General features: G+C 53.6%; 7 protein-coding genes across 7 annotated transcripts; 3 read left to right on the forward strand and 4 right to left on the reverse strand.

Moving 5' to 3' along the window:
• Positions 1 to 14: 14 nt before the first annotated feature.
• HMPREF1120_00793 (uncharacterized protein) lies at positions 15 to 4,355 on the reverse strand. Its single transcript, XM_009154795.1, has 2 exons — positions 1,800 to 4,355; positions 15 to 1,752 (listed from the first exon to the last, which is right to left on the reverse strand). Exons 1-2 carry the CDS (start codon positions 3,883 to 3,885, stop codon positions 371 to 373), a joined length of 3,468 nt encoding a protein of 1,155 aa, XP_009153043.1. The 5' UTR covers positions 3,886 to 4,355; the 3' UTR covers positions 15 to 370.
• Positions 4,356 to 5,320: 965 nt separating this feature from the next.
• Positions 5,321 to 5,623, forward strand: HMPREF1120_00794 (small nuclear ribonucleoprotein Sm D2; the record flags this gene model as incomplete). The annotated part of the gene is made up of 1 exon (XM_009154796.1): positions 5,321 to 5,623. The coding sequence occupies one exon, from the start codon at positions 5,321 to 5,323 to the stop codon at positions 5,621 to 5,623; it is 303 nt and encodes a 100-aa protein (XP_009153044.1).
• Positions 5,624 to 5,900: 277 nt separating this feature from the next.
• On the reverse strand, positions 5,901 to 8,724 carry HMPREF1120_00795 (dihydroxyacetone kinase). Its single transcript, XM_009154797.1, has one exon. The coding sequence runs from the start codon at positions 7,809 to 7,811 to the stop codon at positions 6,033 to 6,035; it is 1,779 nt and encodes a 592-aa protein (XP_009153045.1). The 5' UTR covers positions 7,812 to 8,724; the 3' UTR covers positions 5,901 to 6,032.
• A 237-nt stretch (positions 8,725 to 8,961) lies between these two features.
• HMPREF1120_00796 (DEAD/DEAH box helicase) lies at positions 8,962 to 13,652 on the reverse strand. The gene has a single exon (XM_009154798.1). The coding sequence runs from the start codon at positions 13,482 to 13,484 to the stop codon at positions 9,432 to 9,434; it is 4,053 nt and encodes a 1,350-aa protein (XP_009153046.1). The 5' UTR covers positions 13,485 to 13,652; the 3' UTR covers positions 8,962 to 9,431.
• A 92-nt stretch (positions 13,653 to 13,744) lies between these two features.
• On the reverse strand, positions 13,745 to 16,967 carry HMPREF1120_00797 (G2/mitotic-specific cyclin 3/4). Its single transcript, XM_009154799.1, has 3 exons — positions 16,674 to 16,967; positions 14,755 to 16,545; positions 13,745 to 14,702 (listed from the first exon to the last, which is right to left on the reverse strand). Exons 1-3 carry the CDS (start codon positions 16,683 to 16,685, stop codon positions 14,436 to 14,438), a joined length of 2,070 nt encoding a protein of 689 aa, XP_009153047.1. The 5' UTR covers positions 16,686 to 16,967; the 3' UTR covers positions 13,745 to 14,435.
• A 3,099-nt stretch (positions 16,968 to 20,066) lies between these two features.
• Positions 20,067 to 21,946, forward strand: HMPREF1120_00798 (uncharacterized protein; the record flags this gene model as incomplete). The annotated part of the gene is made up of 2 exons (XM_009154800.1): positions 20,067 to 20,741; positions 20,795 to 21,946. 2 exons carry the CDS (start codon positions 20,067 to 20,069, stop codon positions 21,944 to 21,946), a joined length of 1,827 nt encoding a protein of 608 aa, XP_009153048.1.
• Positions 21,947 to 22,905: 959 nt separating this feature from the next.
• Positions 22,906 to 24,573, forward strand: HMPREF1120_00799 (uncharacterized protein; the record flags this gene model as incomplete). The annotated part of the gene is made up of 1 exon (XM_009154801.1): positions 22,906 to 24,573. The coding sequence occupies one exon, from the start codon at positions 22,906 to 22,908 to the stop codon at positions 24,571 to 24,573; it is 1,668 nt and encodes a 555-aa protein (XP_009153049.1).
• Between the last annotated feature and the right edge of the window lie 208 nt (positions 24,574 to 24,781).

Consider the following 24,781-nt stretch of genomic DNA (forward strand, 5'->3'; position numbering starts at 1 on the left):
AATATCATGAATGATGTTGAACAATCAAGAAAAGCCCATGATTTCTTGCAGATGGCTACCTATGGAAGACAGTGTATTGCGGGATGGCAACGGGCTCACCCTCCGCAAAAATGAACACTTAACGTCGGTTCAAAACTTGGGCATTTTACGCAAGAGGTGTATGCAAGATAGAGCAACTTCACAAAAGGATGTTTGGTTTTGCATTAATTTCTTAGCTCGGCCATATAGGCTGGCACACTGATGTTTTTATCATTATCCACGTGAAAAACCACGATGCTGTGAAGGATCTCTTCCGCTGAGAAGTACACCACTCAAGTAAAACACATATAATCCAAAACATATGTCCGTTGGATGGACATCCTCCGCCAGCTCAGTCATTGTGCTGTTTCCGCGGACTTCTTCGCCGAGGATGAGACATCTTTGCTCCCGCGGCAGTGTCTGGATCTGGATAAGTGGAATGCCCATCATGAGGATTCGCATCCGCTGCAATGATCTCGTCCCACAAAGCGTGCTCATTGGTATCCAGGAAATTGAAAAGACCTGGAGGCGGTGAACTCGGCATCGTGCCCTGGGTCGCGAAAGGATCTGGGCAATCGCTGTTCAAAGGGTCGGTAGTCAGTTCAGAGAAGCTGAAGTTGAGCAATTGGTCATGCGAAATCGGAGAAGAGTTCTTTAGAGACGGTAGGTCGGGAAAGTCGAAATTGAGAGCCTTATTCGGCGAGTTTTTCTTCGACGATCTGCGTAACAGCTCCTTCTCTTCCTCGGGCAAATCCATTGGTAGCGGAAGGTCGCTGGTCAAGGCATCGTGGATTGATCGGGTGAATGGCGTCATCTCCACCACGCTTTTGTGTGCAGTGCCTAGCAATGCGGCCAGTGCCGGATGTGCTGATGATTTTGCCTTTGGAGTGCGGAAGGTGGAATGTGATTCATGATTCGGCGACAAAGCAGCACCGAATTGTCGTTGAGGGGTCTTTGAAGGCGTCTTGAGCAACAGGCGTTCTGACCGTCTCTTTGGAGTCGGTGTCATAGGAGGAAGTTCCACCTCAGCAGGCCCTTCTTCAAAGAGATCAGCCAGGTCGTTGTCAATGACTGCTGGTGCTGCCACCGGAGCAACATTCTCCTTCCCATCCACAACTACTTCAACGGCGCCTGCGGGTAACGCGAAAGCGTCCCTCGTCTTATTGAGTCTTGGACTTCGCCGAACACATGCCGGGAGGTTGGTGGCGGATTTGGAGGTCAGTGCGACCGGACCCGGGTCAGATCGAACCTGTAGTTTCTCTGGAGATGGGAAAAGTTGCCTTCGTACTGGTTTTGGGGTAAGATCGATCTCAATGGGCACACCTTCCGAACCCTGTGCTTGTCCAGGACTTGATTGTATCTGTCTGCCGGGAGCTCGATGGCGAAAGCTTGTCTGCAATCCCCTTGGCCCAGGGTCGGCACTACTAGCCCTGAACGTATGTGGCATCCGAGGCAGTTGTGGTTCAGCATCATCAGCCACGAGATCTTCGTTGTTCATTGCCTCGTTTTCGTTGTCATCAGCATCGAGGGCTTCGGTGGCAGTATCGGCCGGTGAAGAGTCGTCACTAGCGGGAGTCTGGGCATCACTCTTCAAGTTCGTGTTTTCATTCGCCTTTTTCGGAGCTTTGGTTGAGTTGTTGTTTCTTTTGCGCTTGCCCTTCTGGTTGGGATCCTTCTTCTGCCACTTTTCCGGCGGTCGAGGGCATTTTTGCTTATGGAACCATAGCCCGCAAGCTGTGCAAATTAGTCAATGTTTCCCGTCAAAGCTTCAAAGTACTTACGATTGCACAACGTGATGGACACCCACTCATCCTGCTCATCTCCCGCCCTCCTCTCCACTTTGTACCCTCGAAACTTTTTCACGCTCCCATCGGAGTTATGCTCAAGGATCTCCTTGTAACAGCATTCGCCCTGGTCTAGAGACGTTTCCACCTCGTCCCATGCGCAATGGAAGGTCTTAGCGTAGGCACGTCTCCAAGCTGGGGTTTCGATCGATCCACAATTGTCACAGAATGGTGGCATCTCTCCATTGGCAATTGCAGCCTCTAACCTGGCCTTTGTCTGCTCTTTGCCCACCTTCTTTCTAGATGCCGCTTTGGCTCGGGCTTCCTCCGCTGTAGGTGCATCGGACATGAGTGCGTCACTATCGGGTGCCCATGTCTGCGAGCGTTGGAAGGTTCTTGATGGCGGGTCGCTCTTTGGTACTGGCGCCGGGGCTAGTGCTTTCATGCGCTGCTGGTCTCGTTGTTCTTCCATGATCTGGCGCGCTCTTGGAATGGGCGCTGGTGCCAGCCTAGGGGATGACATGCTGGGTCGGAGCGCTGGGGCGTGTGATTGTGCTCTTGCTGGAGGCCGTGAAGCGGCGGGAAGGGGAGGTGGAACCATCCGAGGCTTTTGCTGATCCGTTAATTGACCTCCGTTCTCTGGACAATCTTGGAAGACTGGCGGGCTGATATCAGCCGTCTTATTATTTTGGTCTTGGTTTGCTCCCTCGTCTCCGTGTCTATCAATTATGAAATCGTCGAAATGCAGAGTCTGGTCGTCACCGAAAAGCTCCTCGAGATTCCCACTCATAAAGCCCGAATCAGTCCCGTGACCCGTCATGGGAGGAAGAGCAGGACTAGTGGCCATGGGATTATGTTGTTCAGGCATGACAGGTGGCGAAGACGGTATGTTTGCGGGGGTGCTAGATACACTGCGCGCTCGTGTGTCTTCGGGGGAAGCGATTGGCACATTGAGAAGCTCAGGCTGCGGTGCTGGTTCTGTGGTGGGAGAAGATTCTCTGACCTGGGATCCACGCACGAGGTTGCTTGGAGGATTCTTTCGTGGTCGACCTGGCCGGCCACGCGGTTTGCCTGACTTAGTTGCGGGTATCGGGGTCGGCGGTCGGACTGGTTCCTCCGACGAGATGCCTCCTTGGGCGGCGCTGGCGGGATTGATGGCAATCGGACGGTGGAGACGCACACTGGAAGCAATGCTGGCCGCCACTCGTAGTGATTCAGGCTGCCGTTCGATGTTCAGGTCTGACTTAGTAGGCCAGTCAACTTTGGTGATTTTTGCTCGCTTTCTTGAAGGGCCCTCCTCAACAACCTCGTCGCCACTATAGTAACCAGAGTTGAAAGAGTCTCGCCTGGAGTGAGAGGTCTGCGCCATTCCGGCTCTTGAACTCGGACGAGACATGTTTCCACCGTGCCTCGCTGGCGCATTGAAGGTCTGCGACGCGTCTGGTGTTCCAGGTCTGCTGATCGGTCCAGCAGCCTGCGACGCGTCTCGACTTAACATCCTCTGCATCGCTTCCAGACCCATCACATTTACAGGTGATGTTGAGGAAGCCACGGGTTGTGTCGTAGCCCCGTTACCCCATTGCGGTCGAAGGCCATCTTGAGAACAGACACTTCCTGAGCGATGCCTCCCGTGTGAAAACGTGTTCACCGGGCGAAGGCGAAGCTTTACTTCGAGTAACTCCTGCGCGTTCTTTGAGAACAAGCCCATCACATTCTTGGTGATCCTCCCTGTCACCATAGCTTCAGTATCTCCGCCTGCACCTTGCTCTTGATTGCTAAGTGTCCTCGACAGCATTCCCTGTCCAACCAATGGTGTATCAGGCTCTGAGTAGTCATAGGCATAAACCGTGTAGTCATTTTCGGGATGCGTCGTAAGCTCTGGGCTCGCGGTCGTAACAGCTTCCAAACACGTCCGGAGGTCGACGACGCCAATTTGATTGACGTCGTCAATAAAGGCAGTCTGCACTTCCAAGGGATGTGGCCACCGCGCCAGGTGGATATCTTTTTGTTCGACATCAAAGGTGTACAAGACTTTAAGTCTGATCGTCCGTATTGAGACGCCCTCCACTGGTGAGGACGCCATGGCGAAGCTGTGGGATGGGACGCGATTCCACGGAGGGAAGGAAGTCCCAGCCACGCGAGTCGTTAGAAGGACTTTAGAATTCTCTCATCGCTTGCAAGGTAAGAGGATTATGTAGACCGAGAGAGGCGGTGGTGTTCGGAATCAAGTTTCGTTGGGGTGTTTGCAAGCTCGCGTAGCAGGTCGATCGAGAACACCTTGAGATGGATTATGAGTTGAGTGCTTTTTCAACCGGCGCCCATGCGATGCTTGTCTAGCTTTGAACGCAGTGACAAACCGGACGAGAAAGGATTTAATGTTCAGACGTTACAAAGGAGAGTTGAGAGGATATCTAGTAAGAATGAATGGCAGGGGGAAAGGTCAATGAAGGAAGAGTCGGGTGCAGCTGCAGGCTTTTGGGCATTGAACGCGTGAAGCAATGCGGAGCGTGTTGCAGCGCGACCTCGGAGTGGGGATGATGCAGTGCCAGCCAGGGACGCCGCAGTGGTGAATGGCAGTGGCCGGGCGTGAGTCCAGTTATTATTTCGCGGCGTGCGTAAGCTTCCAGAACCTCGACGTGCAGTGGATGATGCAACGCTCAAGCCACAGGCTCTGAGCGCAAAGCCACAGCAACGGGACGTTCGCGAGTATTTGACTGGCAGTTTGGAAGGTGCAATTGTGCCAGTGGCAGGTACACAACTGCAGGACTCGGAGTGGAACGTCGGTGGTGGACCATACACTAGTCCGTATATGGTTTAGGGACAAATTCCTCCTAAGCGCTCTTGGAGTATACGCAAAAGGGAGCTTTGCCGAGCATAACAGATCCTTGGCGCAGGCTCGAAAACGAAGAAAGCAGGACGACTCTCTGATATCGCCCTGTTTGCGACCGCTGGGAATCGACGCTCTTTATATACCTTTCACGCATTAACAATATGGCGGACGCCTCGAAGATCCAGTACGTGCTCCCTGCTCCAGGCGACATGACTCACCACCCCGGTCGTGCTTATCTCCGCACTGGCATCCCAGACTGAGGTTCCTCGCTAAGTTAGCCAAAGAAGCAATCTGCTGACATGATGGGTTGTTCACTATAGGGAATTGCTCAATAAACCAAAGAGCGAATTGACGTACGTGCAACTGCCGAGATCCTTGTTCAAGTGTTGAATGTTTCTTCCTCGTCTCCGTCTTCTCTATCCGGGGACGCAACCACCTTCCGTGGTGTTGCACTCCGCTCCGCGCTCAACCTCCACCTCCACCTCCACGTCACTGCTATCATTCGCAATCACCATGTCGTCGTCGCTGTCACAGATCTATGTTTCTTTCCCTTGATGCGCGCAGCCACTACAATCCAATCCCGTTGTTCTGGTGTCGGTCCCATCTGAACATGACGCCACTACTATCGACTACTACAAGTCGCATGGATGAATGGTCAGCAAAGAATATCGAGCGTCTACTAACAGTGATGTCCTTGTCTAGCGAATATGAGGTCTCTCTTCTCGAAGCACACGAACTCTCCACCGGCCCCCTCTCGATCCTGATGACCGCCACCCGAACACATACCCAAGTCTTGATCTCATGCCGGAATAACAGAAAACTTCTTGCGCGAGTCAAGGCGTTCGACCGCCACTGCAACATGGTGTTGGAGAATGTGAAGGAGATGTGGACGGAGAAGACCAAGGGCAATTCCAAAGGCGTCAATAAGGACAGATTCATCAGCAAAATGTTCCTCAGGGGTGATAGTGTCATCTTGGTTCTTTTGAGTTAAAAACAATAATGGCGGTTTAAGGGGATGGATGGAATGAATAAGAGATTCGAAGTCTTTCGTGCGTGCGTGCAAGCCGAACGATGCGCCACAGCGCCAATATGCCACAAGCCGTGGCACCATGAGATTATGAAGCGCTGTCAGAGGCAGTGGCATGATGTCCGGGCGGAGGTCTAAGAGATCAATTTGCCCGGAAAGGGTCCATGGTCGTGAAACAAGGGCGTTCTAGAGCAGGCAGGCCCGAAGATTAGGTGCATGCGCCCAGACACTCAAAACAAGATACCCAGCGTCAAGCAAAAGATGGATTTGATTCCCAAACTTGAATTATCAAAATGCGCTACGTAGTGCTTCAGTTCAACTTCTCAAGATATAGCTTCCGATTTTTCTTTTCTGTGTCCAAGTCTTCCAACATCTAACAGGCATCAGCCAGGCCTACCAGAAATTCCTGCAAGCCCCAGGCACCGGGATCGGGGATCTTGCCGATCCATTCGCTCTCAGAGCCGACATATACCGTCCGGCCCAGGCTGGCCTTCATGCTCTTGGTCTTCTCCGCTCCTTCTCGGGCAGCGGCGGCTGCCTTCTTGACGTCGCCCGTGCTGCCGAGTGTCTCGACGAACGGGACCAGTGCGTCCATGAGGGTTCGATCACCCGGCACTGCGGGGGTATATTTTCCCAATGACTGGAGACTGGACTTCAGGGCCGCGGTCCAGGTCTGAGTATCGACCGGCTTGGAGGAGCCGGTGTCTTGTTCCCGCAGGCCATGGGCCAGGGCATTTAAGAAGATGGCGTAGATGGCGCCCGACGTCCCGTCCATGGCAGTCTCAACGACCGGGACAATCTTGTTGACAAAGGCAACCACGTCGGAGGGCAGATCGCCCGAGGAAAGTTCCTTGAGGACGGCCTCAGCGCCTCGTTTCAGACCGATACCGCAATCGCCGTCACCGACAATGGTGTCGAACTTGGTGACATCCCGCTCAGCGGCGATCATCTTGTCCAATCCGGCCTTGAGGATCGCATGGGCTTGCTTGGGGTCGATGGTCAAGTTGCTGGGGGCGGCCTTCTGCGACTCAATCGACTTGTCCATGGTTGCAGAGTTGTCGGCTTCCCACGTGGACTTCTGCACTGCAGCGGCCCAACCCACAGCCTCCGCAGGGGTATCGAGGAGTTCGAGCATAGACTTTCCGGGGCCGAGACCCGTGTCCTCGAGCTTCAGTAGAGAGACGGAGAAGCCCAGTCCATTCAGAGAGGTGATGAAGGTGCCGGCAATGACTCGCACGGGCACAATTCCCCAGTCTTCTTTCAGTTGCTTGTGGACCTCGGCCACGATGCCGCCAATCTCTAGGTTGCTCACGCCGCCCAGGTTGTTGATCAGGAGGACGACTTTGTCGTTCTTGGTGATATCCACGTAGTGTCTATCCTGGTCATTGGGGTCGATTAGCTGGGCCAACATTGTCTTGATCAGCTCCGGCAAGGTTGCAGACACGCGGTGGCTGCCCGGTTCGTTGTGAATACCCATTCCAATCTCGATCTCTTCGGTAGGGATGATTTCGTCCGAGTTGGGGTCCGGCACAGCACGGCCAGGAACGTGGACATGCTCCATGGATGCTCCCACCGACACCAGGTTTCCAGCAGCCTGTTTGGTCAGGTTGTAGACTTCTTGCAGGCTGCCGCCAGCCTCTGCCAGTGCGCAGATCATCTTCAGGACCAAGATGGAACCACCAATGCCTCGTCTGCCGACCTTTCCACCCTTTGCACGGCCCACGCCAACATCGTCGCCGATGGCGTAGAACTCGGTTTCGACTCCGGCGGCTTTCGCCTTCTCGGCCGCCATACCAAAGTTCAACACATCCCCGGTGTAGTTGAATGTTACAATGGCAAGTCCTTTCTCTGTCGGCACTCTGGTAAGGGCTGCGCGGCGGACTGCTTCCGCGCTGGGACTGGCGAAAATGGTCCCTGCGACAGCGGCGGTTAGGAAACCTTTTCCAACGAAACCGGCGAAGGCAGGCTCATGGCCGGAGCCACCACCAGAGATGATGGAAACCTTGGGCTTCTCGGTGAGCTCCTTGGTCGGCCGCCGGTAAATGATTTTGTGTTCGGGGTCAAAGGCAACAGAAGGGTTGGTGAGCGTGAGACTGTGGAGCGCAGTCTGCACTAGGTGGGTAGGATCGTCTATGAAGTGCTTGGTCTGCATCTTGAAGGTGTTCGAGAGTCAGGCTTCGAATCCCAATGCCAGGATCAACTAGGGGTGACCGGAGTCAGTCGTAGAGAGTAGGCTTCAATGGAGGACGACAACCAGAGACAGCTTGCGGATCGCGTCGAAGATATTACCGCGTAAAAGCTGACAGTGACTGTCTTTCAGGGGGATGGAGAGGGGGAAAGGGGGAAACGAGATAGATGGCACGGAGGGAAAGAGGAGAATATGAATGGTACTTCAAGCTGAAGAGAAAGATGGTCAACTCCCGGCCGGACCTCAAGCGAGAGCGGTGCGGGCGACCTCAAGTTCAAGGCGGGGAAAATGGGATCCTGCAACCAAAAGTCGGCGCCCCACCACGAGAAAGCGTGGAGTGCATCTGGCGACAAGGTAACACCGTCAACCAGGTCCTAGGACTGCCAGTACCGGGTGGGTGGCCGTAGGAACCACTCCGAGCCTGTGCCGTAGGAGAGCTCCTCCTCCGTCGGTAGTACCGCTCCACCAATCCGTCACGCGAGGCCGTGGTCAATTGGACTGGCTCAGCTTCAAGCACTCACGATACACACAGCCTGAAGAACTGGTGGCGCTCTCCCGCACGCACCTCGGTTCCAGACACCGAATGAAATGGGATATATCCTTGAAAGAGCAGAGAAACATCCCCACGCCAAATCCTCAACTGCTGCGCTCTATAAGGGCGAGCATCCTCATCATAAACTTGGAGGCCAACAAGATTTCTTTTGCCGACACAGGCATCAAATGCTCATGCATCGCACAGGCTCTATGTGTGCCTGGCGGGGTGTCGGAATGCCCTTTCCGGAATACCGGGATTCTTCTGGTTTGAGCCTCACATAACTATCTGACAGGACAGTACGCCGACAGGGCTTTACCATGGACAGGAGGCCGCAGAAAGGTCGACTCTCAGGCTGTAGAAAGTCCTCTCTAGTCTGATCGTGAGGCTACACAGTACCCAACCCACTGGCCGCGGCGATGAACCGATTACGAGAGTACCGCATCGGCCCCCACCTCGGTGTTTCGCCGAGCTTCCGAAAGTCCTTGCGATCTCTGCCCTCTTGCTTGAGATCTGTGCACAAGATCACCTTTGAACGCAACGGTGCCGTAATTGATTACAATAGTAATATATGAATGATAATGACAGCACAGTAATGATATGTTTCGAGAAGGGTCAGGCTGCACTTCTCGCTATGAAGAGAATCTCTCGAGTTCCTGGGGGCATCCCAGAAGTGGGGGGACCTGGTTCGGTCTGTCAGCCTGACAGTGGGGGATGTCGAATTGCCGTGGGGGCCAGCCAGCCTCCACGGGCTGTGGCTGCCTGTGCCGCTCTATGATCACGTCTCAAAGCTGGCATAAGCTGGCACTTGAAACAAGGGAATATCGACGGCCAACTTGACCTTCATCGTTGTACAGAAGTCGAGCGCAGAGCGGTGCTCGGCCGTTGGTGAGTACGGCTATCTAGTGGTTTTTCATGAATGCATGGTGTTTCAGAATCTGTATTTCTGGTAGGTACAAACCTAGGGCCCAAGGGAATATATCGTGTCTCACAAGAGACTGCATGCCTTCTGAGATGCATATCATACCATCTTACCATGACGGACCACTTGTCTACTTGTCCTGCCCGTTCAATTCAACAAGATGCCTAACGATATCCAAAATTCCCCCGTCATCGCCGACAGCGCCAGGCGAATCAATACGCTTGGTCAACTCGTCATCCAGCAGTGCACGCAGCCGCGAGACCAGGACTCCTATCCGAGCCCAGCCGCGCAGCTTCAACCAGCCATCGACCAGGACGCCTGCACCCGAAGTCTGCACCTCGACGGGCCCGCCGAACAGCAAGAGCGCATAGGCGTTGAAAGGGGTGAGGTCTCGGATGAAGGTCTTGCTCGTCTCCATTTTGGTAAAGTAGCTCACGAACGCCGCGGCGCCAGAGAAGCTTTGAGCGTCGAAGAGCACACTGCTCGGATGCACAAATACCCGTCCGTTCTCCTCGTTGAAGTACTTGATGGTGCGGGCGTCCGGGTCGAGCTCCTTGGCGCCTGTCATTGAGGCAATGTATTTCTTGTCCGGCATTTGAATGCGCGCGAGCTGTGGATTCAACGCGCCGGCGATAAGGGCGCGGAGGAGCATGGTATTGCGTTTGTTGCGGTTGTAAGTTTGAGTCTGCGGACCGGGTGGCGACGACGACGACTCGGCGCGGTAGCCGGGTGGCAACAGGCCCGTCTCGATTAATGAGTCAAGCAGCTGGCGGCGCGTCGAGTCGATGTCGCGCAAGGTCTGCTGCGAAAGGAACCTCGCCGAACACCAGTCCTGCATGTCCCGGTAGTTCTGGCCTAGACTCAACATCTCTTTCCACTGTTCGAAAGCCATACAGTCGAGCAACAAGTCTCCGTCCGCGACGCCGAACGATGCTCGTGCTGCTTTCGCTTCGTCGCGTTTCTCCCGTGGAGAGACGAAAGGGCTCTTTGTGGTCAAAATCGCGGCGATAGTCAGACAAGGTTCAAGACAGTCAAACAGGACGCCATATACCAGTAGCTTGGCGCATCGGAGATCGGCCGGGATCATGGCCAAATACGTCCCCAAACCGGTGAGGCTGTCGGTTTCCAGCTCCAGTGCACCCATCCGCCGCAGTGTTTTCATTGCAGTGGCCACCGCACGGCTATCCGGCGGCGAGATGGTGCTGGCCAGGAACGCCTCCACGTTGCGATCCGATCCGGTCGCTTTGACCGAGAGACAAAGTTGTTCGAGCGGCGTGCGGTGCATCTCGGGCGCCGCCGCCGGTGCCATGTTGGCCTCGACGTTCTTGGTGAACAATTTGTAGCATTTGCCTGCTTGCACTCTGCCTGCTCGACCGCGGCGCTGCTTGCACGCCGCCTGGGACGCCCATACCTCTTCAAGGCGCACGATATTGGACGTCGGATCATAGTGCGTCTCCTTGACTTTGCCCGTGTCGATCACCGCCACGATGTCTTCGATCGTGATCGAGGTCTCGGCAACGTTGGTCGCCACGACGACTTTCCTCTTACCCCGAGGAGCCGGCCGGAACACAAGTCGCTGCTCCGCGGGTGTAAGCGATGCGTGAAGCGGAAGGCCATGCATCCTAGGAGAGTCGTTTAGCAGCCGGAGGCAGCGGTCGATCTCCATTGTTCCGGGCATAAAGATCAGAATGCCTCCTGTGGTAGAGGTGCCCAGTTGCTCGTCAATGACGTGTACTAGAGACGCAATCAACTGGTAGTTGATGCCCATCCCCAAGCTTTGGATGGCTCTGCCAACATCAGTCTGAGAAGAGGACTCCGGGTCATATGTACTCGGCTGAGATCCTATGCCCACAAGCCGCACCACATCGTCGAGGTAATAGTCCTGAACTGGGTACGTACGGCCTTCGATATGCACCCGGTTCACGACATTATCGCCACCGAAATATTGCGCGAAGGTGTCTGCATTGAGCGTTGCACTCATCAACACGATTTTGAGCTGTGGAAGTGCCGTGATCGCGTCTCGCAGTAGAGCAAGTAAGAAGTCTGTGTCAAGGGAGCGCTCGTGGACCTCATCCACAAAGATGTGACTGATATTGGCCAGCGCTGACTTGATGCTTGTGGAGCTTTGCAGTCGGCGAAGAAGTACTCCGGTAGTCATAAAGGTGATTTTGGTCCTTGACGACACCTTGGAGTCGCCTCTTATACTGTAGCCAACCTCGTCGCCTTCGGTCGAGCACCTTTCTGAGCTTACACGGTCCGAGAGAGACAGCGCAGCAACCCGCCTTGGCTGCGTGCAAATCAGGTTGGCCTTAGATCCCTTCATACTTTGGATGGCATCGTCCAGGATGAACTGGATCGCCTGAGTACTCTTTCCGGACCCTGTCTCGCCGGTGATGAGTGTCACCTGACCTCCCTTAACTGCCTCGATGATTGCGTCTTTCTTCGACCATGCTGGCAGAGATCGCCGCCCTGTATTCATTTCCTCTTGGGCTTCCGAACGTTGTCGGGTTGTCCAGGCGTCCAGGATTGCTTTATCTGTCCTATGATCCCTGAGTTGTATCCGTTCCCTCGTCCTCGTCTGGGGAACTGGAGCCTGGTCTGGAGGCTCGGTAAGTGTAGCTTGAGCTTTCAACGATGGAGCAATGATTTGCAGGTCACTCAATCGGCCCGGGTCTGCAATGATGCTTGGGATGTTTGTCTCAAGCCATTCCAACAGACTAAATATCATTTGGTCCCCAAGAAGATTTTCCTGGGCGTAGGTAACTGCCTTCTTCGTAATGCTCAAGCGAACGTAACTTGGCAACGTAGGAGCCTTGACTAGTATAAGAGGTGGACGTGAACTTGGATAGCCAGTCGTCGGACGGCGAAACTGAAATATTGCAGGGATGTTCAAGTTAGGATCTGCTCTGATCGAACATTGATTTGGGTTGTCCAAGGTGAATCTGTCGTCAAGAATGGCTTCTAAAGTGGTCATTTCCTCGGTCCAGATGTCCTCAGCTGATGCAGTAGTCTCCAAAGCCGATGATGTGAGGGAAACAAGCTTCATTTGTAGCGCTTCTAAAGCCAGCCCTTCGTTCCCGTCATTGTCCCGTAGGGCTTGGATAGCAACCTGGGTCGGGTAGCCACCCTCCGTCAAGCGCTTTATTTTTGCGTCCATTGCCAGGTCGCTGCTCACCAAACTGACACCGGCACTATATCCTGGTGGAAAACTCCATGCCGGCAGGGAGTCTTCGGGTACGTGCGTCAGCAGCCATTCCACGGCCTCCTCTCTGCTGCCACAGTAGTCCAGAGCCTCTTCGACATGCTTGGGTTGAAAGCCCGACTTGGTTAGATCTGACAATATCAATCTCTTCGATGCTTCTGTCATCTTGACACCATGTGGATTCCAGATACTCCGTGATCGAATAAAGGCTTCCATACGTGTGCGGACACTCTCACCTAACTCGATCCGTGGTGCGTTATCCCACCCTTTCACATTGCCAGTGGAAGACCCAGGAGCCACAAGGCTTGGGGACTCTAGTTTCGGGGCCTGTTTGGCGTGGTCCTGTCGTCGTTTCTCCATGCTCGTCTTGATTTCCTGTCTTTTTGCTTCAGCAGCAAAGGGGTCGGCCTCATATTTCCATGCCCGTCCTTCCTTGACGTCCTCATCTTTTAAGCGTTGAAACTCTCCTTTCCAGAGATCCCGATACGTCGGCGGTAATGCCATGGCTAGATTCTTCATGCTACACACCCGAAATAGCGTATAGGCCGCGGCAAAGTGGCGAGCCTCAAGAGCAGTGGGCTGATCCGCAAGGTGAGCGTGGGAAGCAGGAAGTTGAAAAGGAGGTAATCTCGTGATTTCTTGGGTTTTGGTATCTGTCTTTGAGAGCACCACCCACGAACGGTGCATTTTTTCTCCATTGCTACCACTCGGCACCTGGCGGCTTTGATAGTCGGGCTTGTTCCATCTTTGACGTTGGCAGTGCTCTGACAGAAGATTTACCGGGAGTTTACCCGTCCATGAAGCGCCGCCGATGACTTTGCGCGCATCTGGCCGCGGAGGTCCTTCAGGCTCTTTGTTGTCTCGTTTCTTCTTGTCATTTGGCTTATTAGTGAACACAATGTGTTCACTGTCAGGAACAGTTGGCGCCGGCTTCTTAGAGGATGGGTTTTTGCCGGCGGCCGCGCCTTTCTTCGGCGCCATGGGCCTTTATGAGACCTTCTGGGTGAAACCGGCAGTGCAAAGTGGTCCCCGCTTACCTTGCGAAAGACAAATGTTGGCAATGCTGTCAAGGCTGAATTCGTTTTACAATACACCGCCAAAGACAGCGCGAATTAGTGATATTGGCATGGGTTACCATCCTCGATGGTGACTACGGGTCGAAAGATTGAATAAATGTAGGCCGTGGCGAGCAAGGCTCAGGAAAATCTGTCGGCAAACCTACCCAAAGTAGGATCGCCTGGCAGCATTTCACTCAGCCTTGCCCCCCTTTCTTGCCAGCCTTGCGAGTACCGTGCCACGTGATATGGCACCTGGCTCTTCTAGTTCATCCGACAGGAAGCCCGGGCCCTGGAGAAGATTCAAATACAGCTCATTCCATTGATTAGTGTTGTGAGAGGGATTTTGATCTCGTGTTTGTTAGTCCTATTATTTGCAATGATCTCTCACAGCACGCTCCGATTGCTTGCCAGCCTTATGGCTACTTATCACACGGTGCAGCCCCGTAACAGCCGCATAACTCCCGCTGTCCGAATTGCCCTGGTCCAACCCATAATGACTGGCCCCAAAGTCCCCTAGAAACAGACACTTCCGCCGCCCCTTTGGAGCGCCATTCCCAGTGATGTAATTCGACGCAGTCTTGGTTCGCAGCTCCATACGCCCCCATTCCATGCAATGATGCCAATCAGTAAGTCATGACGTCGTGCTTTCTCGTGAATGTTCCTCGCAGAAGAATGGAGAAACCATAAAATAAAATTTGAAAGGCGAACCACCGACAAGAATATCCGAAATTCCCGGTATGTGACCGTACAGGAGTCCACGCCAACTCTAGTGGACGTGCCGCCCTCCAGTCTCCACAACGCCGGAGCACACCTTGTCGGGCGCTCGTTGCGAACAGTTCTTGCCGTTGATCCGTTTGGTTTGAAATGCACTATGCTATGCTCGGAAGTAAGAAAGTCCGTCATAATATGTTGCGAGTTGCGGCTGGGGTAGGGATAACATCGCAGCTTGATCCGGTAGACGAAATCCTCTGTGTATCTCAGTCTCGACGAAAGCTGATGCTCTCTTGTAACGTTTATCAGAGTATTTGTTGAACACAGCGTTGTGGTGCTTGCGCGGGTCGTCGCAGCATTCCAATAAGAGGCTAACCAGGGGTTTGAGCTGAGAATACGTGTAGCCGGAATAGTGAACGTGGTGTGGTGTCTGTCTCAAAGTTAGCAAAAGGTCTTCTGGAGATCGCAACTAAAAGACTCACCCAGGTCCCCTTGCGAAGCATCAGACGCGCAAGGCAGTGGGATGCTGCAGCTGTAAAGCTAGGTGGACTGCCGATGAAGCGTTCATCCATGAGGGTCACCTCAAGGAAGTACTTGGCGAGCGTCCTAGTTTCCAGGTCGTAATCGTCCGCCTTGCTAATTCTGCGCAGAAAGCTCATCGGGCCGGGCCAACCAAGTTCGAATTGGAGCATAGTGAGCATGAAACGCTCGGCTTTGAGTATTTCATCCATGCTGTAGCCGCCATCAACCATGTAGACAATCTCCTGAACCGAAGGACAGTTGATCTCCTCATACTTGGCCGCGATGAAGATGGCAGTTGCACCAACCAGCTGCAGCTTTCCCAGCGACACCACCTTGCAGGAGAGGAATCGATCAATGTAGTTGACGCAAAGGAACAGCGTCTCCGGAAGCAAATTGAACCGCAGATGTACCTGCACCAACCAGTCCATCAACACCGATCGCATTGACCATTGGATTTCGTGCTGGTTTTCCATGTAGTGAGGATTGGGGAGCATCTTCAACTCGAGCTGCTTCATGTATTTGAAGATTTCGTCGCCATATTCTGCTACCATGCTCGTATCATAGCATTCATCTTCGACCTCCTCCGGAGAACGAGTGGCCTCGACCAATTGTTTCGCAGCCGCAATCTCCTTCCTGGCACGCTGATTCATTTGGGGGAAGAGAACAGCCGTGGCTGCGCCGGTGGTGTTTTCGCCTCGCGATCGGAATGATCTAGCCGTCACGTAGTCCTCCTCTTCGTAGTTGTCGTCATCTTCGTCGTCCCAGTATTCTTCGTGCTCGACTCGTCTTGCAAGGTAGGTGTGATGATGAGGGATCAGAGGAGGTACGGCATCAACGGGGTTTACAAGCTTGGCAGCGGGCATTTTTTGTGCATCGAGCTTCTTGTCTGCTGTGGCGTTGGCCTCAAGCGGAGCTGGCTGGAAGTTGGAGGACACATCGGGAATTTGTTGTTGCTGGCTTCCGAAATAAGCAGAGGGGTCTGAGATGGTAGTAACAGTCTCCTTCAAGATGGATTCATTGTTTGACTCGCTGGACAGACCACGACCTAGGTTGACCTCGTCGATACTTGGCAAGCTCGTCTCGGTACGCGGCTCGTGGTTGTCCTTGATCGGTTCAGGGACGATGTGCGACCGAGGTGCTGTCAAACCCAATTGACCACTGCCATTGAGCTTCGATGCTTCTGCATTAGTCTCCTGCTCTCCACGAATCTGTGCAAAGGATCCATCGGAATTTGTTGCATCCAAGATTGGGCAATTCGCCTCCTGAACAGCCGTCAATCGAACGTCTTTGAAGACAGTTGTATGTCGCTTGCTCAATGTCTTCTTCGTGATAGCAGCCTGCGGTTGCACTTGACCATTCTCTGATGTGGTATTGCCAGGGTGATCCGCTGTCACATTGTTATTCGTCCCTGTGATGATGTTTTTCAACGCGGAAACTGATCGAGGTCTCTGGGGTCGAATGAGACCCATGGATTTTCTCTCGTGTAGTGGTTGGGCTGCGCGAACCGCAGCTTGCAGGCTCGGCTTGCCATTCAAACTGGAGTCGTCTTTGCTGGGTCTCGTTCCCCCTGCGATATTGCTAACGTCTCCGAAGGCTGTGCGCTTGGGTGCGGCCTTCAATCCTTGTTCTCCAGCCATAGTTGTCAACGCAGGAGAGGATTTGTTTCGGTGGTGGATCGTCTTGGCCACATGGCTGTCAGGAGGAAGGTTTTCGTCATTTTTCACGCGTATGCTGCGTAGCGGGCGTTGTGGCTAGTCGAGATTTGTTTGTTAGTCGAGGACAACGTAGGGGAGGAAATTTGGGAGGCATAGCTGGGAGGACGGCCTGTCCTCGCTTTCCGCCCTATCGAGCCCAAACTCGACCCAGAGACTTGACTTACTTTGACGTCCATGTTGGTAACTCGAGAGTCGAGACGGTGTCGTAAACAGTCACTAATCCAGGTGCGAGGCGCGGCTGTTCCACGCTACTGCTGATCGAGGCGCTACGCCCCTGGGTTGTTCAAGACGCGACGCAGTCGAAAGCATCAGTCGAGAAAAAAAAGACCAGACAGGATGAGAGCAGTGAGAAGAAGGTCAACGCCTGGTGTGTATCAATGCTGAAGCTATGCCTGGGGAAGATGAAGAGTGCACGGCATATTGTGGGCCATAGCAACAAAACACAGGCAATGTAAACAATGGAGACATGTCAATCGCAGCCATGGTCGAACTGTGCCAAACCGGCAGCGGCTCTTGCCGCTCTTACACTAGCATCGCGCCAAGACCCTCTAGCCCGTTGCGGCGGTATCAACATTGGGTCCAGACACGGTTATCGAAACCACCTGCTTGTTTCATTTTCTGGTACACCAGTACGTACGGTTGGATCTGCTTTGCATAAATTGTTCTATGATGTCTTTGTGGGCTTTTTCTCAGTGTGGTCAACTTTCCTCATATTTCTGGGACGATTATGGGCGATTATTGCAAGACTGCCATTATGACGTCGACGCGTCGGGCTACAACACGAAGTCACATGATCGGGCCGGTGTATTGTTTGTCGTATCGCACCAAGTTTTTGTCTCATCGATGAGGGCAGACTGCTGAGGCATGATAAACCCAAGCCTCCTTCATCTATACTGGGAGTATGGTGCGTGGTTAGTACCTCGCGCGACATCTCTGGGGGTGATCACGGCGATTGCACCAGTACTCCGGCGTAATTTGGCTTTTCTGGACACATCATTCTTCGGAGACATCGGCGCTTATTCAACATTGACGAAGATGCCGGGAGTCCGTAACCCACCACTCTTTTCAAGTCGATTGGATTAGACCCTCGTGTTGCACACAAAGGCTGGCGCTTGCTCGGCACAAGAATTACTTGATCCAACAAACATTTCACAAGCCGCGCAACTCCTACTCGGCATCCATCGAAACGAGCACATCATCATGGGGTTGAGCTGCTAACCAAACCGGACAGCAATGCATTGACCATCAATAAAAGCAATGTGGTTGATCTCGAAATGGAGTAGTTACAGAAGAGAAACAGCGGCGCGAAGAGGTCTGGTTTTGTCCCAGCACAAACTCTAATTTATATAATCTTACCGTCCTTCGTCTGTTGGTACGGGAGGCTTCTCGGGTTGCTGATTGAGCATGCTTGCGCAATACGCACAAATTCAAGAGTCGTCGAGTACGATACCTTGTTACGCCCACCACAGGTCTAGGACTGCCATGGCGAGGCGGATATGGTTTTCAAGATTTGATTCATGCTGGACCATTCCGTCGATCGTCCACTGCAAAGATATGGAATGTGGGGGTGCGGCGGTTGAACGGTCAATGCCAGAGGCTTGACGTTATTCATAATCTCAGGTACATCTGACAACATTATTTGGCTTATCTAGGAATAGCAACAAGCTCCTGCTGGACGACGATTTCAATTCGTATGAGAGCCCGGACGTTGCACGTGCATCAGGAGGCCATGAAGCCGCGAAATTGCGCCGGTTCGTGCTCGCAGCCATCCTGCCAAGGATATTGCTGATCGGTGTAGGGAGTATTAGTACTAGGTATGCAGGTCAGGCCCTGATAGAAGGATTGGGATCCGCTCACATCAGGGCTCTACTAGTACGTTATTGTCGGTGTGGATGGGAGAGTTCCAACAAAACCCGACAACGACCGTTTAGCACGGTGCTCGCTGCAACAACCGTATCCAACAGAGCTCCCATGCGCCAGAGTAGGTTGGACGGGCGACTCCAATTCCCCGTGAAGAGTGCGGTTTGTGACAGCCAGTGCGCCAGCCCACGTCCGACCAGCCGGGGATTGGGTGGAATGGTTGGATGGCACGGCCTGTGTCTCTGAACCTCAGACCATGGGCTTTGAATGGCACCCAAACCGGCAGCCCGAACTCTCCACCCTTTACGGTTCCTACGCTGACGCTTTGCTACTTCGATCGTCCTCCCCGTGCAGACCTCGCGGACGCGGACTTTACTACTGTACATCGGCCGCATATCTCGAGCGCCAGTCGCAGTGAGGGGTTTTGGTGTGGTCAGGTCAGGTCAGGTCAGGTTGCGTTTTTGCAGACCGCAGCGCCTGGTCTGGCTCGCCTCGTGTCCTCACTTTCCGCGCTGGAGTCCCGAAGCGTCCCTTACAGCACTGCCCGGCGCCCGCTGGCTGCCTCAAACCTCAGATCGTTTGCCTGCCGCTTTCTCTGCTCTGGTGGCCATCACAGGGATGCCAACAGAGTTGCTCACACCTCCAAGTGACGAGCGGGAGGACAGCGCGGCGGGTACGATTGGTCGCAGCTGGGCGGCCGTCCATCACAAGATGGCGCGGTCAATGCGATCGCGATGTCATGTAGCAATAGTGGTTGTAGTAGTAGGACGTTGGTCCTCGCTTGAGGAGGCAAGATGGCACCAGCGCCAGGTCATGCACTTTCACCGCAGTACATTTTGATTCTACACAGTGCAAGACTGGATATCCAGGCACTATTCTGTCTAGCAGATGTACTCAATTCGAATCAATAGGAGTAAACATTTATTCTGTAAGCCATTCGGGTCAATTGGCCCTTCTACACTGTTCGAAGCCACGTTCCTGTGGTACAGTACGAGTCCTGTACCGGGGTGAAACTTGAATGACCCACTGCGCCCAAGCCAACCTGATCGGTCTGGTCACCTTCGCACCTTGCTTCTTCACCACCTCTTCTCCTCCATCCTCAGCTCGTCCAGCAATCCTTCTGCCCTTCGAATCTGTGACTGGGAGGCTGAGATCCCTATCTACGCCTCTGAAGGGTTGTCTGGTAGCAGAGCATCTTCAGTCCGGTCAAACGCTATCGTCGCAGCCTCAGATCTAATCGTTGACCATGTCTGGACGGTAGATCCGGATAACAGTGCCTTTCTCTTTGCGCAGTCTCTACTTTTCTTCAGATTCATGCCGACATTATCGCAATAACTAGCGCTCGATCCTGGAATATTTTTACATTGTGAGTTGTGCATCGATGGCCGCCAGAGCGACTGTGCCGCATGGTTCATCATCCCCAACCCTTCAAAGCCCAGGTCCTGGGCTACCTCTCTTTCCATCTCATCCCAAAAGACCTATACATATATTGCAGCAACTAACCATTGTTATATAGTATCCTCTTGCTCGATATCGATCTTACCTCCATTGATTCTTCCTCTCTCTGCCGAGCGAACCGAACCGTAACAGTGGTGGAGGCCACACAAGGACGAGGAAGATTGTGATATATAGTTCCACATTCACAAGTCATGCAGGTTTCCAGCCTGCTATCAGCAGACGAGAGCAAGACTCCAAAGATGCCTCCCGCAAAGTCCATCTCGTTCGAGCTTCTGCTTGACGAGGGTTCGAAAACAAGAGCACGGATCCCCCTCAGAGTGGTTTTGAACACTCATGACAGCACTGAGTCCATCATCACCACAGTGAAGAACTTTTACGGGATATACGATGGCAATGGCGTGAGCTTTGAAGATTCGTGGGGAAACACCCTCATACCCTCCTACGACAATCTTGTACCCGACTCTACGGTCTATGTGCGGATCGTGCCGGCTATCCAGCCAGCCTCTGCCGTCTTTCCACATGGCGCACATGGACTCGAGAATGGTTATGAACCAAGGCGTCGGCCAAGCCTTGGGGAGCCATTCCAGATGTTGCCGCCTCATATGAGGGAGCAGTCTCATTCTCCGTCGAGGCCTTCGTCGAGGCTGGCGCGGAAGCGTAGCATTTCTCCAACCCAAGGGCGAGGGCGCAGGAGTGCATCGCAGCAAAAAGGCCCAGGCATTGTGCCTCTCAGCCGTGGTTCTAGCGCGAATGGAAGCTTTCATGATGACAATGGCTACAGCGATAGTGAAGCTGGGCGCAGTTCCATTTCCGGCTCCAAGAAGGCCAGGAGTGAGCAGTTTGCGAGCTCCGACATCAGCACTGCCAATGTTCTACAAGATGGGCGACGAGGGCAGTCTATCTTCGACAGCTCGGTAAGTGCTGACGAGATCCAGGTTTGCTGACCGTTTGCTGACTTTTCGGCAAGGCTCTTCCACTTTTTGTTCCTCCACAGGTCCCAATAACCGCATCGCAATCCTCTATTTCGCCTCAGAGACGGTCACTGCCCCAAGAGGTCCCCTCACCGTTTCATCCACCGGCCCAGAAACTGTACGGACTGCAACAGCACCCGATTCTCTCTCCACAAAGCTATGGCCCGAGTCACAATATGGACGCCCCTGCCGACCACGGCGCAGGCGCCGGCATGGCCACGCCGGTTCCTCAACATCATCACCGTTTGCGGGATAGATCTGCGATGCAGCAGAATCAGACCGGAACGCAAGGATATTCCAGGAACGGCGTGCTTCCTACTCCCGATCCCACTGTTGCGAGTTGCATCTCGGATGAAGATGTCGCCAGGACCTTGATAGCATTGGGTGACGCATCCAACTACTCCCATGGTCGAACCTCGAATTCCACCATCGACGAGACCTTCAGCGGCGCAGCAGACGCTGCCTCGTCGACCGGTGCAACCAGTGACAGTGACGAGTATAGTGACGCAGAAGGGGGACTTCCAAAGTACAGGAAGTACCTTGATGATGAAGATGAGCAATATGACCAGGCCAATACTGAGCATGACGTCGATGAATACGATGGCCCGCCCAAGACGAAGAAGATCAAGACCAAAATGCATGATGGACCTACAAACGGCTACGCGACAAAGGCCGATTCAATGAAGAACAACAAGTCGTCCAAAGCCCGTTCCAACACTCTCCCAAAGGCAGCGAAAACCACAACTCAGCCGGGTTTGATGAAAGCCCCTTCGGCGCCGGCCTCAGGTGGACAAGCCAGGAAGTCTTCTGGCTCGAGCATCAACTTCCAACACCAGCTTGCCGCGGACGAAGAAGACCTGTCGTCCAAGCCCAGATGTCAACGTTGCCGAAAGAGCAAGAAAGGATGCGATCGTCAACGACCTTGCGGTCGATGCAGGGACGCGGGCATTGGCATAGAAGGCTGTATCAGCGAAGATGAGGGAGGTTCTCGGAAGGGCCGATATGGCAGACATATGGGAGTCCCAGTCAAGAAGGGCCTCGACCAAATGGGACATGAAGAGGACCCAGATACCACAATGACAAGCCTGCCCGCCGAAGGTGTGGCTGTCCACGGTAGTCCAGAGAAGAGCAAGAAGCGGAAGCGATGATGCCTGACTGGCAAAAGGAGCGTGGACCGGTGAATATGGCAAAAGTCTATGACACGGGACCAAGGGGCGAAGAAAGCGCAGGTATAGAATGGAGCAACTTAGCATCGACATTCACTCCTTTGGTCGCAAGGCCTTCCGCAGATGCTATCAGACGAGAAAATGGTCAGCCTTCGACCCATGTCTTACCACAGAGATACGGTTTCGAGAAGCAGGAAGTGTCAGGGGAGCAGTGGGGTGGGCAATGGTGGTAAGGTAGAAAATGGGGCGGTTTCTGTCTCTGTTTCCTTCTTTTGGTACTATGGAAGAGAGAGGCCGGGGGCGAAGTTTATTATTAACCTGCGATGGACTCGGGAGAGGAGTATTCCTGGCTGCAGCAACAGGCATGAAGATACGAATTTGAACTTTCTTGTGACACCTTTCGCTCTCGACTTAGGGTACTGTATAGACACGATTCCATGTTCGCATTTCGCAACTTAAGGCCAGGGGCATTGGCTTACAATGTAGTGATCTTGGTTCATCACGTGACGGACTTGGTCTTCGCCGCTTTTGCGACAGACTCGGAGCGGGGGTTTGATCGTTGCCAGTTCAAGTTCTCCAAAAAAATAATTGCGTCTTACTTGAGCGGCCTCAAAGAAACGTTCGTGAACCGCCGCAACCTTTCCGAGCAGACATTATTGCACATTTGAAAGAGATCTGTCGCTCTTGAAATACTGGCTCATCAAAAAGACCATATCCCAGTGTCTCGAGCCAGCCTTAACAACATCATTAACATATCCACCCTGCGCGTACAGTACACTTTCGCCGAAAGCCGCGGTTCGAGTTGACCTACGTCCTTACTACGACCGGAAAATGCGCTGAAGACCGGTGAACTGGGCTGATACTTTTCTATCAATCTATCGCGAGCCGCGCAGTTTCTGTTCCTTGTTCGTTACTAGATTTCGCTCTCCACACCCCACACCATGCCCGACCCCCCAGCAGGTCAGCCTGCGAAGCCTGCAGCTGCTGGAGCGAAACCGACGACGACGGGGCCGAAACCGAAACCACGCGCAGGCGTGGTGCGCAAGACCAAAGCGGAACGGGAGCAATTTGCCAAAGAAGAGGCGGAGCGACAGAAGGCCCGGCTTGCGGAAGAAGCGGCAAAGAATGCCCGAGGAGGCGCGCGCGGCGGTCGCGGTGGCGCCGCAGGTCGTGGAGGCAGAGGAGGCGCCGCGGGCGGTGAAAGAGCCAGAGAAGGGCCCGTCAGTGTTGGCAGTGGCGTGTTCGGCGCAGGCAGTGGATTGAGGCCCGGTGCCAGATCGCGCATGCAGGTCGAAGGGCACAGCGAGATGCTGGATGGACAGCCAGGATTCAAATATGACGAGTCTCAATCGGGAATGTTGGCAGGTGGTTCTTCTGGCGGTGGTGGTGGTGGTGGAACACGAAGCGGGGGCGGCGAAGGATTTGGGGAGGACGATGAACTGGACGAGCCGAAGCGAGATATTGAGAGGATTTGGATCTCTTCGGGCGAAGAGGAGGAAGAAGAAGATGCAGTAGTGGCTGATGATGGTGATGATATCCATAAAGGCAAAGGAAATCAAAAACAAAAACAACGCAGACGAACTCATCGGCCGCCTACCGGTCTCAGACCCGTCCGGGCGCCTCATGCAAGGAGAGAAAGCGAAGAAGAGGCGGCAGCAGCAAAGAAAAAAGCAGCAGGCACAACAGCTGCTCGCTCAACGACCGAAAAGAGAAAACCTTCTGTTACTATCAAAAAGAGAGCCTCTGATGCACAGGACCAGGCCGTGGCGGATGATCATGAAGGCGCAATGGATGTGGATCGAGATCCAGACGTTGCTGTGGAGGATGATCCAGTGTTCGTCAAAGAGCAGCCATCAAGTCCCGAGATGAGGAGACGCAGTTTGAGAAAAGCATCCTCGTCCACAAAGGCCAGAGATGCCCGGCTGGCCATTGAGACGATTGAAGAAAAGGCCGAACGACTACGAGTCGCAGACGACGCGGACAAACTGCGTGAATTCTTGCTGGCTGCTCCACAGATTACAGAAGACGAAAACGTCGATGAAGAACAGATCCTCGAAGATGGGAAATTGTTCTTGTTCCAATTGCCGCCGATGACTCCCTATCTACTCGACGCCGACCTGGTTGCCCAACAGGAATCTGTCGCCGTCAAAGCAGAACCGAATATCGACGCCACTGTTTCTACGGGTGGTGGTGGTGCAGAAGTCAAGAAAGACCCCGAGACCGGTGATGTCAGTGGTGCTGCGAAACCCAACCTCGAAACAGAAGGCTTGTTGACGGCGTCGGAGCCTACTCGTCTCCCGTCCGGTCTGGTGGGCAAACTCCGCGTCCATAAATCGGGTAAAGTCTCGCTCGACTGGGGCGGCACTGATATGGAAGTTCGGTACGGGGCAGAAGTCGATTTCTTACAGGACGTGGTCATGGTCACCCCGCCAATCAAGACGGAAGAGAACGAGGAACAGAATCAGGTTCCAGACTTGTTGAATCCCGATCAAGACGCAAACCAAACCACAGCCAAAGACAAGGATAAAGGCGCCGGCAAGGCATATGCTTTGGGACAGGTCCGGAGGAAGATGGTCTTGATTCCGGACTGGGAGAAACTGTATGCGTAATGGGTTGATTGATTGTTGAAGCCGGCAAGCGGCACTGGGTGGCTGATTATGATCACGTTACGTGAATTAGTACTATCACTAGCAGGTTGATGAATCCATGGAACGAAAGTCGAGAAGCTTTTGACCATCTCGAAGGAATGAACATGCATCGTTACAAGATGTCCCAACCAAAGCAGTCTCAAGATCCAAAGTAATTTTCATACTTCTG

Source organism: Exophiala dermatitidis (assembly GCF_000230625.1).
Source record: "Exophiala dermatitidis NIH/UT8656 unplaced genomic scaffold supercont1.1, whole genome shotgun sequence".
In the NCBI taxonomy this organism is placed as follows: Eukaryota; Fungi; Ascomycota; class Eurotiomycetes; order Chaetothyriales; family Herpotrichiellaceae; genus Exophiala; species Exophiala dermatitidis.

Excerpts from the sequence above, each read along its gene's own strand:
- HMPREF1120_00795 (XM_009154797.1), bottom strand. The coding sequence starts at position 7,811 with ATGCAGACCAAGCACTTCATAGACGATCCTACCCACCTAGTGCAGACT.
- HMPREF1120_00797 (XM_009154799.1), bottom strand. Across the intron at positions 14,703-14,754 it reads TGCTTCGCAAGGGGACCTGG|ACACCACACCACGTTCACTA; the intron begins GTGAGTCTTTTA and ends ACTTTGAGACAG.
- HMPREF1120_00793 (XM_009154795.1), bottom strand. The coding sequence starts at position 3,885 with ATGGCGTCCTCACCAGTGGAGGGCGTCTCAATACGGACGATCAGACTT. Across the intron at positions 1,753-1,799 it reads GTCCATCACGTTGTGCAATC|CTTGCGGGCTATGGTTCCAT; the intron begins GTAAGTACTTTG and ends TAATTTGCACAG.
- HMPREF1120_00796 (XM_009154798.1), bottom strand. The coding sequence starts at position 13,484 with ATGGCGCCGAAGAAAGGCGCGGCCGCCGGCAAAAACCCATCCTCTAAG.